The sequence below is a fragment of the Solanum lycopersicum genome, chromosome 12 (assembly GCF_036512215.1).
Source record: "Solanum lycopersicum chromosome 12, SLM_r2.1".
NCBI classification, from domain to species: Eukaryota; Viridiplantae; Streptophyta; class Magnoliopsida; order Solanales; family Solanaceae; genus Solanum; species Solanum lycopersicum.
In genome coordinates this window covers 68382723-68394074 of record NC_090811.1, presented here as the reverse complement: position 1 = coordinate 68394074, position 11352 = coordinate 68382723, and the positions used below count along the sequence as shown (strand labels likewise).

General features: G+C 36.4%; 2 protein-coding genes across 2 annotated transcripts; both read left to right on the top strand.

Moving 5' to 3' along the window:
• The first annotated feature begins 1791 nt into the window (after nt 1-1791).
• Nucleotides 1792-5395, top strand: LOC112940454 (extensin-2-like). Its single transcript, XM_069292282.1, has 3 exons — nt 1792-3088; nt 3418-4913; nt 5028-5395. Exons 1-2 carry the CDS (start codon nt 1897-1899, stop codon nt 4872-4874), a joined length of 2649 nt encoding a protein of 882 aa, XP_069148383.1. The 5' UTR covers nt 1792-1896; the 3' UTR covers nt 4875-4913; nt 5028-5395.
• A 1271-nt stretch (nt 5396-6666) lies between these two features.
• Nucleotides 6667-9711, top strand: LOC104645209 (extensin-2-like). Its single transcript, XM_069292283.1, has 3 exons — nt 6667-7884; nt 7987-9425; nt 9524-9711. Exons 1-2 carry the CDS (start codon nt 6786-6788, stop codon nt 9384-9386), a joined length of 2499 nt encoding a protein of 832 aa, XP_069148384.1. The 5' UTR covers nt 6667-6785; the 3' UTR covers nt 9387-9425; nt 9524-9711.
• The last annotated feature ends 1641 nt before the right edge of the window (nt 9712-11352 follow it).

Sequence of the window (11352 nt, the reverse complement as noted above, 5' to 3'; positions counted from 1 at the left end):
GATATTTCATGTTTATTAGCTCATAATTCTGACGCCTTGAAACACTCAATTTATTTTTGAAAAAACTTATGATGACCTCTATGATGAGTTCGGGAAGCATTGCGCATAATTTCACTATTTTCGCTATACATACGAAAAAACCAAGAAAATCACTTAATTTCTAAAAATTATATTGTAAATATAAAAATATACCTTAAAAATAATGAAACTATAAATAACACTTCCTCAACTTATTACGAAGGTCCTCGTAGAATTTTTTAAATTCTTCATTAGTGGACGAACATTGGGATCACAAAAGCCAAAATAATTAAATAATGAATTTGCAAAAAAGAATTTGACATAAAATCTTATTATACATTAATCATCAACGTTAAGGTCTAATTTTCATTATAATTCTTTAATATAGTTTTTCTTTGAATTTTTTTAAAAAAATGTAGTATCCAAAAAGTTGATCAATCCACGTCTAATATTCTTTCATGGTTTATTTATATATTAAAACTTTTTTAAAATAAAAAGAAGAGACGTATCAGTATGGGAGCAAAGTCAACTGATAATTAAATAAATGAATTTTATGTTTTATATTTGAAATATATATAGTGACAATCGAATTTATTTGTATTACCGAGCAAATTTTCTTATAGTTACAGAATTCGGGTAAATCTCATCTAATTTTACGGATATTTATTTATTTTCCTCATTAGATGTACTAAATACTTTCTATTCACCAAAATTTGTCAGATGAAAAGAATCGTGTAATATTTTTATACCCCGTAGTATAAAACATTCAACTCTTATCACGATATTTAAGTAAGATGAAACATACTATAAGCTTTATTGTAAAATTATGAAGTATATATTCTTATAATATTTTCTACAAAATATTACCAATCTGTGTTAAGCAAACAAAATTTTCCTATAATTAATTATATATAGTTATTTTTTACTCTACATATAATTTAATGTCTTTAACTTGAAAAAATTAAAATATGGAGTACCTAAAGTACGGATTAGTACTTTTTTCCAAGTCTCAAAAAATTAAACACTCTTTAATAAACTTATTAGGTATTAATAATTAGTATTAATTGAAAACGACAGAAATTGATTTTTAATAACTTAGTTCATGAACAAATGGTTCTGAAATAATTAATAGAAAAGATTTCAAAATTAAATAAATAGTCAAACTTAATTTTTTAAGTATATCACAAAATATAATGGAGTAGTTGAAACATATCAAAGAAATCAACATTTATAGTTGGCAACAAGTAAAATCCACATACTTGAAGCCATGCATCCATCATAGGAAGGTTCTTTTTCATTTCGTGTTTGGTGTTCAATTTTGAGTTCGATTTATCTGAATTCATATTGTAAAATTTTATTTTGGCGCGTAAATACTTTCTGTATTCAAAATTCAGAATTCGAACTCTAACTCGAGACATCTGATTAAAAACGAAGGAATATTACCAATTACTATTCTGCCACAACCTTTGGTTTTAAGTTTATTTACCACTAATTAATTAAAGAAATAAAAATACATTTTTTTTAAAACATGGAAATATACAAAATGGTAAGAGAGTGGAAATATTGAAAATTAGCAATCATTTTCCCTTGGCAACATTTTGTGGCATGTGAAGTGAAAATAATTCAATGGAAATATTCAAAAGTGATCAAAAAGTGGAGTTTTTATAAGTTAAATTAGAATATGTTTTATATATTTTTTTTAACATTTGAATTGGTCCTTTAGACAGAGCTATCTCTAAAGGTGTTTTACTATAAATACATAGGCAAATGAATCCCACAAAAGCATCACTTCTCAACTGAAAAACTATAGGTTATATCCTTTCTTCTTACTCTAACTAGCCACATTTGGGTGGTTAGGTGGTGTAATTTTCTGACGAAATGAGGCTTCAAGGTGGCGGCCCTACAAAGGGTCGTCAATGTTTGCCAAGAATATTGACGGTGTTGGTTATATTGGTTGTTGCTAATGTAGTGTCGGCTGACCCTTATGTGTACTCTTCTCCACCACCTCCAACGTACGAGTACAAGTCACCACCGCCTCCTTCTCCTTCTCCACCACCACCATATGTGTACAAATCTCCACCTCCTCCTTCACCTTCTCCCCCGCCTCCATATGTCTATAAGTCACCTCCTCCTCCTTCTCCATCTCCACCTCCACCATATGTGTATACGTCTCCACCCCCGCCATCACCATCTCCACCACCACCCTATGTGTATAAGTCACCACCACCTCCCTCACCGTCTCCACCTCCACCCTATGTGTATAAGTCTCCTCCACCTCCATCGCCATCTCCACCTCCACCATATTATTACAAATCTCCTCCTCCACCATCACCTTCACCACCACCTCCATATTACTACAAGTCTCCACCTCCACCTTCACCGTCACCTCCACCACCATACTATTACAAATCTCCACCTCCTCCCTCACCGTCACCACCCCCGCCATATTACTACAAGTCTCCACCTCCTCCATCACCTTCACCTCCACCACCATACTATTATAAATCTCCACCACCTCCTTCACCTTCTCCTCCACCACCTTATTACTACAAGTCGCCACCTCCTCCATCTCCATCACCACCCCCACCATACTATTACAAGTCTCCACCACCACCAGTGAAGTCTCCCCCTCCACCATATTACTACTCCTCACCACCACCACCAAAGAAATCACCTCCTCCGCCATATCTCTACACTTCCCCACCACCACCTGTTAAATCACCACCTCCTCCATACTACTACTCCTCACCACCACCACCCAAGAAATCACCTCCTCCACCATATCACTACACTTCTCCACCACCACCTGTTAAGTCACCACCTCCTCCATACTACTACAACTCTCCACCACCACCCAAAAAGTCACCTCCTCCACCATATCACTACACTTCTCCACCACCACCTGTTAAGTCACCTCCAACTCCATACTACTACAAGTCTCCACCACCATCAACTCATTACTATCCTCCACATCATCAATTCGTGGTCAAAGTTGTCGGAAAAGTCTATTGCTTTAGATGTTATGATTGGAAGCACCCAAAAATGTCTCACGACAAGAAACACCTGAAAGGTATCATGGTCTTTATATCATGCATGCTTTCTTTATTTTCTCTTTATTTTTCATAAGATAAATTATCCAACTATATATTCTCCTTTTTGTTGCTTTGTACTATATGCCTTTATCATAGTTCATAAGATTTTACAACGTCAAGACAATTTATAAGGCAACAACTATAAGCACTATTTTGACAATTTTGTAAAAAAGTAGTATTTATAATGAGAAAAACAAATTATTACAATTTCGTATGATGAATATAGGGCATAGTTCTGCAAATGATCATATGATAGCAGATCTATTAATTGTTTTAATGTATTATTTCTATTTTCACATGGATTTAGGGGCTGTTGTTGAAGTAACTTGCAAGGCTGGTGACAAGAAAATTGTGAGTTATGGTACCACTAAGAACAATGGCAAATTTAGCATCACGGTTAAAGGATTTGAATACCGCAAATATGGAGCAAAGGCTTGCAAGGCTAAACTCCACTATGCTCCTAAGGGTTCAAAGTGTAGCATTCCTACGAACCTTCATTGGGGAATTAAGGGTGCTAACCTCAAAGTAAAGTCGAAGAATAAATATGAAGTTGTTCTTTATGCAAAACCATTTGCTTATGGCTCTAAGACACCTTATGCCGAATGCAAAAAGCCCAAGCCTACACCTGCTCCATACTACTATAAATCTCCTCCACCTCCATCACCGACTTATGTCTATAAGTCACCACCTCCCCCAACCCCGACATACGTGTATAAGTCTCCACCACCACCTGCTTACTATTACAAATCTCCACCACCACCATCACCAAAACCCGCACCTGTGTACTATTATAAGTCACCACCACCACCATCACCAAAACCGGCACCTGTGTACTATTATAAGTCACCACCACCACCATCACCAAAACCTGCACCCGTGTACTATTATAAATCTCCACCTCCACCATCACCTAAACCTGCACCGATATACTATTACAAATCTCCACCTCCACCATCACCAAAACCTACACCAGTATACTATTATAAATCTCCACCTCCACCGTCGCCAAAACCTGCACCAGTTTACTATTATAAGTCACCGCCACCACCATCACCTTCTCCGCCACCTCCTTACTACTACAAGTCTCCTCCACCACCATCACCAAAACCTGCACCAGTATACTATTATAAATCACCACCACCACCATCACCTTCTCCCCCACCTCCCTACTACTATAAGTCTCCACCACCACCATCACCATCACCTCCACCACCTTACTACTACAAGTCTCCTCCTCCTCCATCACCATCTCCCCCTCCACCGTACTATTACAAATCTCCACCACCACCATCACCATCACCTCCACCGCCCTACTACTACAAGTCCCCTCCTCCACCATCTCCATCACCACCTCCACCATACTACTACAAGTCACCACCACCACCTTCGCCATCTCCCCCACCACCCTACTACTACAAGTCTCCACCACCACCATCGCCATCTCCTCCACCACCATACTATTACAAGTCTCCACCACCACCATCGCCATCTCCTCCACCACCATACTATTACAAGTCTCCACCACCACCATCGCCATCACCTCCACCACCTTACTACTACAAGTCACCACCACCACCTTCCCCATCTCCTCCACCACCCTACTACTACAAGTCTCCTCCACCACCATCCCCATCACCTCCCCCACCCTACTACTACCACTCTCCACCTCCACCTGTAAAGTCTCCTCCTCCACCCTATTACTACAACTCACCTCCTCCACCAGTATACATTTATGCTTCTCCACCACCTCCAACTCACTACTAAGTATTTCCGAAAGCTCAACCATTCTCCCAAATCAATCAAGTAAGTAGCTATTTGAATTGTGAATTTATATATATATATATATATATATATATATATATGACTCTTTTCTTATGAATTATGTCTCTAATCTTCTATTTGGTTGTTTCTATCCAGATTTCAATTTGAAGCACAAAATAAAGGATGGTTTCTTAATTGAAAGAATCAAACTTCAATGGTACAAATCAATTAATTTATTGAATGACATCTTCTATTTTACAATTGGAAGATTGATACTTCATGACATGGACCAGTTTGCTTCAACTTCTCCTCTGGCCTTCTTGCTCATTGTTCTCACTGCCACTTCATGGAGAAATAACTTAATTATTTCTTATTACAATAAGTTATCAATTATAATTGGTTCTTGAATGTATATGAGCTTTCATGTTTTTTATTCCTTTATCAATTCATTTCCTATTAGTTATAATTGTATGTTGTTTTGTACTTCGTGTACAAATCATGAATAAGAAAGATTAATTTTATTATATTCACTGTTTCTTTTTTCCAACAAACGAGCCACCTTATATACACAATGTAATTTAACGCGCAATTTATTAAAAAAACTTTGTACATATACATGAAGTTAAGATATTTTTGAACTTCATGCATAAATATTTGTCCAAAGGGCCAATCAATAAAAAAAATTTTAATTTGCTCCCTTACATATAGTTTGAAGTTAAGTTTTACCAAGTCAAACTTAAAACATATATTTGAAATTCAGACGACTCATATAAACTTGATATAAAGCGCTTAAAAAATATTAGGTCTTGAAATCGGCTATACATGTGTAGTTTGACCATATTAGGTCCAAATGCTTTAAACGGACCTAAATTTTAACACTTCGATTTTTCAGAGATTGATTTAAAAATACTTCAAGGTGTGAAGCTTCGATTAGGGTCTAGGGTAATTAGTGATACGACAAATGTAATATTAAATCAAAAGTTTAACGGATAACGAATAGTCCATAAAAGGTCAAAATCAATTTTACTAATTCAATTTGGATTTGACAATGGTATCAAATTATGAAAATCACATGGTGGTTCCATATATTTTCTTCATTATTTATCAAACTAAACCACGTAATTACCTAAACCTTGGACTTTGAAACAATCATTCTCTTACCTAATTAAAGAGGTGTTAATGACACTGTATTAACTGGTCTTCTTCAATTAAATAAAATAATAGAATCATAGATTAACACTTTTGGTCCTTCGATTATTGATACGTTTAAAATTTTAGTCCTGTTGATATATGACGAATTAGCATTTACAATTATGGCTCAAACTATGTAAAAATTCGTTAAAATAAATATGTTCAAAACATATATAAACTTACTAACATTTGAGATTGTTATACTAAAAATAACATGTTCTCGTAAAATTAAAATCTTAGATTCCTCTTCGAAGTCAACCACAACAGCTAATTAAACCAAAAGGACCATAATTATGAGATCTCAGTGATCATTGAGGCAACATGTGAAGGAAAAGCAAAATATATATTTAATGGAAAGAAAGTGGAAATATTAAAAGTTAGCAATCATTTTCCAATACAACATTTTATGGCATGTGTGTCTCTTTGTAGCAGGTAATTGTTACTACAACTTGTTATATAGATATTGTGGAAATATTCAAAGTGATCAATAAATGGATTTTAGTATAATTTAAGTCAATGATTATAAATTAGAACAATTGAATTAGTCCTTTAGACAGCTCTAAACCAAAGGCTACTTCCTATGAAGTGTTTGCTATAAATACATAGGATAATGAATCCCCAAAAGGCATCAGTTCTCAACTAAAAAAACTATAGGTTATATCTTTTTTTTTTCTTAATCTAACTAGCCACATTTGGGGATAGGTGGTGTAATTTTCAGACGAAATGAGGCTTCAAGGTGGCGTCCCTACGAAGGGTCGTCAATATTTGCCAAGAATATTAACGGTGTTGGTTATATTGGTTGTTGCTAATGTAGTGTCGGCAGATCCGTATGTATACTCTTCTCCACCACCTCCGGTGTATGAGTACAAATCACCACCGCCTCCTTCTCCTTCTCCACCACCACCGTATGTATACAAATCTCCACCTCCTCCATCACCTTCTCCCCCGCCTCCATATGTTTATAAGTCACCTCCTCCTCCTTCTCCATCTCCACCTCCACCATATGTGTATAAGTCTCCACCACCTCCCTCGCCGTCTCCACCTCCACCGTATTACTACAAATCTCCTCCTCCCCCATCACCTTCACCACCACCTCCATATTACTACAAATCTCCACCTCCACCTTCATCATCACCACCTCCACCATATTATTATAAGTCACCCCCGCCACCTTCTCCTTCACCTCCTCCACCATACTATTACAAATCTCCACCACCTCCTTCACCTTCTCCTCCACCACCTTATTACTACAAGTCGCCACCTCCTCCATCTCCATCACCACCACCACCATACTACTACAAGTCTCCTCCACCACCCTCCCCATCACCACCCCCACCATACTATTACAAGTCCCCACCACCACCGGCTAAATCACCTCCTCCCCCGTACTATTACAGTTCTCCTCCACCACCAGTGAAGTCTCCCCCTCCACCATACTACTACTCTTCACCACCACCACCAAAGAAATCACCTCCTCCACCGTATCACTACACTTCTCCACCACCACCGGTTAAGTCACCACCTCCTCCGTACTACTACTCCTCGCCGCCGCCACCAAAGAAATCACCTCCTCCACCATATTATTATAGTTCTCCACCACCACCTGTTAAGTCACCTCCGACTCCATATTACTATAAGTCTCCACCACCACCACCAAAGAAGTCTTCTCCTCCACCATACTACTATACTTCACCGCCACCACCAACTCATTACTATCCTCCGCATCATCAATTCGTGGTCAAAGTTGTTGGAAAAGTCTATTGTTTTAGATGTTATGATTGGAAGCATCCAAAAATGTCTCATGGCAAGAAACACCTAAAAGGTACTTAAAGCTCTAAAAGATCTAAAATAATCGATAATCTATTAACAAATCAATTATTTTCATTCTAACTAATGTATTATTTATTTTTTATACATGTATTAGGTGCTATTGTTGAAGTGACTTGCAAGGCTGGTGACAAGGAAATTATAAGTTATGGTACTACTAAGATCAATGGTAAATTTAGTATCACTGTTGAGGGATTTGAATATCGCAAATATGGAGCAAAGGCTTGCAAGGCAAAACTCCACAATGCTCCTAAGGATTCAAAGTGTAGCATTCCTACAAATCTTCATTGGGGAATTAAGGGTGCTAACCTCAAAGTGAAGTCAAAGAATAAATATGAAGTTGTTCTCTATGCAAAACCATTTGCTTATGGCTCTAAGACACCCTACGCGAAATGCAAAAAGCCCAAGCCTACACCTGCTCCGTATTATTATAAGTCACCTCCACCGCCATCACCAACTTATGTTTATAAGTCACCACCTCCTCCGACTCCGGCATACGTTTACAAGTCTCCACCACCTCCATCACCAAAACCTTCACCTATATACTATTATAAATCACCACCACCTCCATCACCATCGCCTCCACCTCCTTACTATTACAAATCTCCACCACCACCAACTAAGTCTCCACCACCTCCTTATTACTACAAGTCTCCACCTCCACCATCACCAAAACCCGCACCGGTATACTATTATAAATCATCCCCACCCCCATCACCATCACCACCCCCACCTTACTACTACAAGTCCCCACCACCACCATCTCCTTCACCTCCTCCGCCATACTACTATAAGGCCCCACCACCACCATCGCCATCTCCTCCTCCACCATACTACTACAAGTCCCCTCCTCCCCCATCACCTTCTCCTCCTCCACCATACTACTATAAGTCACCACCACCACCGTCACCATCTCCCCCACCACCCTACTACTACAAGTCACCACCACCACCGTCACCATCTCCTCCACCACCTTATTATTACAAGTCTCCACCACCACCATCACCATCACCTCCACCACCCTATTACTACAAGTCTCCTCCACCACCTTCACCTTCTCCCCCTCCACCATACTACTACAAATCACCACCACCTCCATCACCATCTCCTCCACCACCCTACTACTACAAGTCTCCTCCACCACCATCACCATCTCCCCCTCCACCATACTACTACAAATCACCACCCCCTCCATCACCATCTCCTCCACCACCCTACTACTACAAGTCTCCTCCACCACCATCACCATCTCCCCCTCCACCATACTACTACAAATCACCTCCCCCTCCATCACCATCTCCTCCACCACCCTACTACTACAAGTCTCCTCCACCACCATCACCATCTCCCCCTCCACCCTACTACTACAAGTCCCCTCCTCCACCGTCACCTTCTCCACCACCTCCGTACTACTACCACTCTCCACCTCCACCCCTGAAATCACCTCCTCCACCGGTATATATTTACGCTTCACCACCACCTCCCATCCACTACTAAGAAACTTCAAGAGTTCAATCATTCTCCACAATCAATCAAGTGAGTTGACATTTGAATTGTGATTTTTTTTATAGATTAATTTTGTATATTTTCTTTAAATTATGGCTCTAATTTTCGTTTTGGTTGTTTCTTTTCAGGTTTTAGTTTGAAGCACAAAATAAACGTCAATGGAACAATGCTTCATAGTGTTTGATTATTTGTAATTTATTGTTGTATTGAGGATATCCTCATTTTTATTCATTCCTACTAATTAAATTGTATTTCTTTAGTTTGTGCACGAATCAATAAGAAGATCATAACCATGATTATTTCTCCACACGCAAAATTCATCAATAATAACTAAGTACTGAATAAAATTTCGATCCAAAATTCGGAATCGTTATAATTATAAAGGAAAATGACTTTCACGTAAAGTGAAAAAAGGAATATTACAGAAAAAAATATTCGGCATAACATATAAATGTGTTTTTTTAACTTGACTTTAATTGGTATTTACGTACTCAAACTTTGAGTGTGCACAAGTAGACACTTAAAAACTTGTATAAAATTGAATAATTAGATGCGCACGTCTTATGTGACATATTACACGTAGGATACCACATGTATGATGCAAATTGTCCACATAAGACGTCATGTAAGAGGTATATATGTATCTGTTTGTTCAATTTTGAACAAGTTTGAATGACTACTTATATACATCTGAATTTAAAGGACATAGATATCACTCGAAGCCAAAGTATACATCATATTTATTTATGTATAATGCCAAAATATCTTCTTACAACCAAACATCAAAAAATTCAAAATAAAACATAAACAATTTTCCATCATAATGCGCCCTAAAAGAATAAAAATCCATGTCTAGTTTGTTCTATGCTTTTGATGATCCTTTTTTGCTCAACATATTGGACCATTAAAAAGCTGCAAAAAGAATTATTAAGTATTGCATCCACATGTAGTTAATTTCATCATTGAAAAATTCACATGCATTTTCAAATATTATTACAATGAAAATATAAGAAAAAAATAATATATATGTTATTTTATGAAATTATATTGTTACTCCATTTTTTCAAGATAATATAATTCTGAAAATAATTTATCCACTTTTAAATTCATTGAAAGTTGAATATATTTCGTCTAATATTATAAAGATCAAAATCAAAATTCATTAGTAATTGACAAACATACACTAATCCTCATTAAGAAATAATTAATAATAAAAAATAAAGTCAACTAAGGAAATAATTGAACTTATGTCGGCTTGTAATATTAAATTAGTATAATGTCAGGATTAATATCCAATATTCCCTGTAATTAAACAAAAATGACAGAAATGTTTTCTTGTATTATTAATTTTATGTATATACACTTACAATTCAGAAAATTGTAATAAACAAAACAAATATGATTAGGTAATTCTTAATTTAATTTTAGGGGGCGATTTTCATGTGGTATTTTCCATTATAATCATTGTATTAGAAATTTATCGACTCAACTAATTCAAATTTCCGATGTATAGGGCCTATTTCCCAACCAGTATTTTCTTTATTTCTAAAATTCAAACTCAAGAGCTCATTAATTTAAAGAAATATCTCGTCCACCTAATGATATTCCATAATGTTATGCAAAAGAACATGCTACATAAATAATTATTTTTTGTAAATAGAAAAACACAAATAATTGTGAGATCTCACTCTATATGAGACAAAACAAAAAGTTCAAAAAAATGCAAGAGAAGTGGAAATAATTTTAAATTAGCACTCACTTGTCTTAAACCATTTTATGATATGTTTATATTGTTAAAGAAGTTGCATGGAAAATTCAAAGTGATCTAGTAATGGACTTTAAAAATAAAATATTAAAAAATTTATCTAGCTGTTTTAAGTTCTTAATATATATTTTTTTTAATCATTGATTAACAATTAGATTAATTGAATTGGTCACTTGTTGACAACTCTATACC

Bases quoted from the DNA above. Each gene is read 5' to 3' on its own strand.
- LOC112940454 (XM_069292282.1), top strand. From the start codon at position 1,897: ATGAGGCTTCAAGGTGGCGGCCCTACAAAGGGTCGTCAATGTTTGCCA. The intron at 3,089-3,417 runs GTATCATGGTCT...ACATGGATTTAG, and splicing joins CGACAAGAAACACCTGAAAG to GGGCTGTTGTTGAAGTAACT.
- LOC104645209 (XM_069292283.1), top strand. From the start codon at position 6,786: ATGAGGCTTCAAGGTGGCGTCCCTACGAAGGGTCGTCAATATTTGCCA. The intron at 7,885-7,986 runs GTACTTAAAGCT...TACATGTATTAG, and splicing joins TGGCAAGAAACACCTAAAAG to GTGCTATTGTTGAAGTGACT.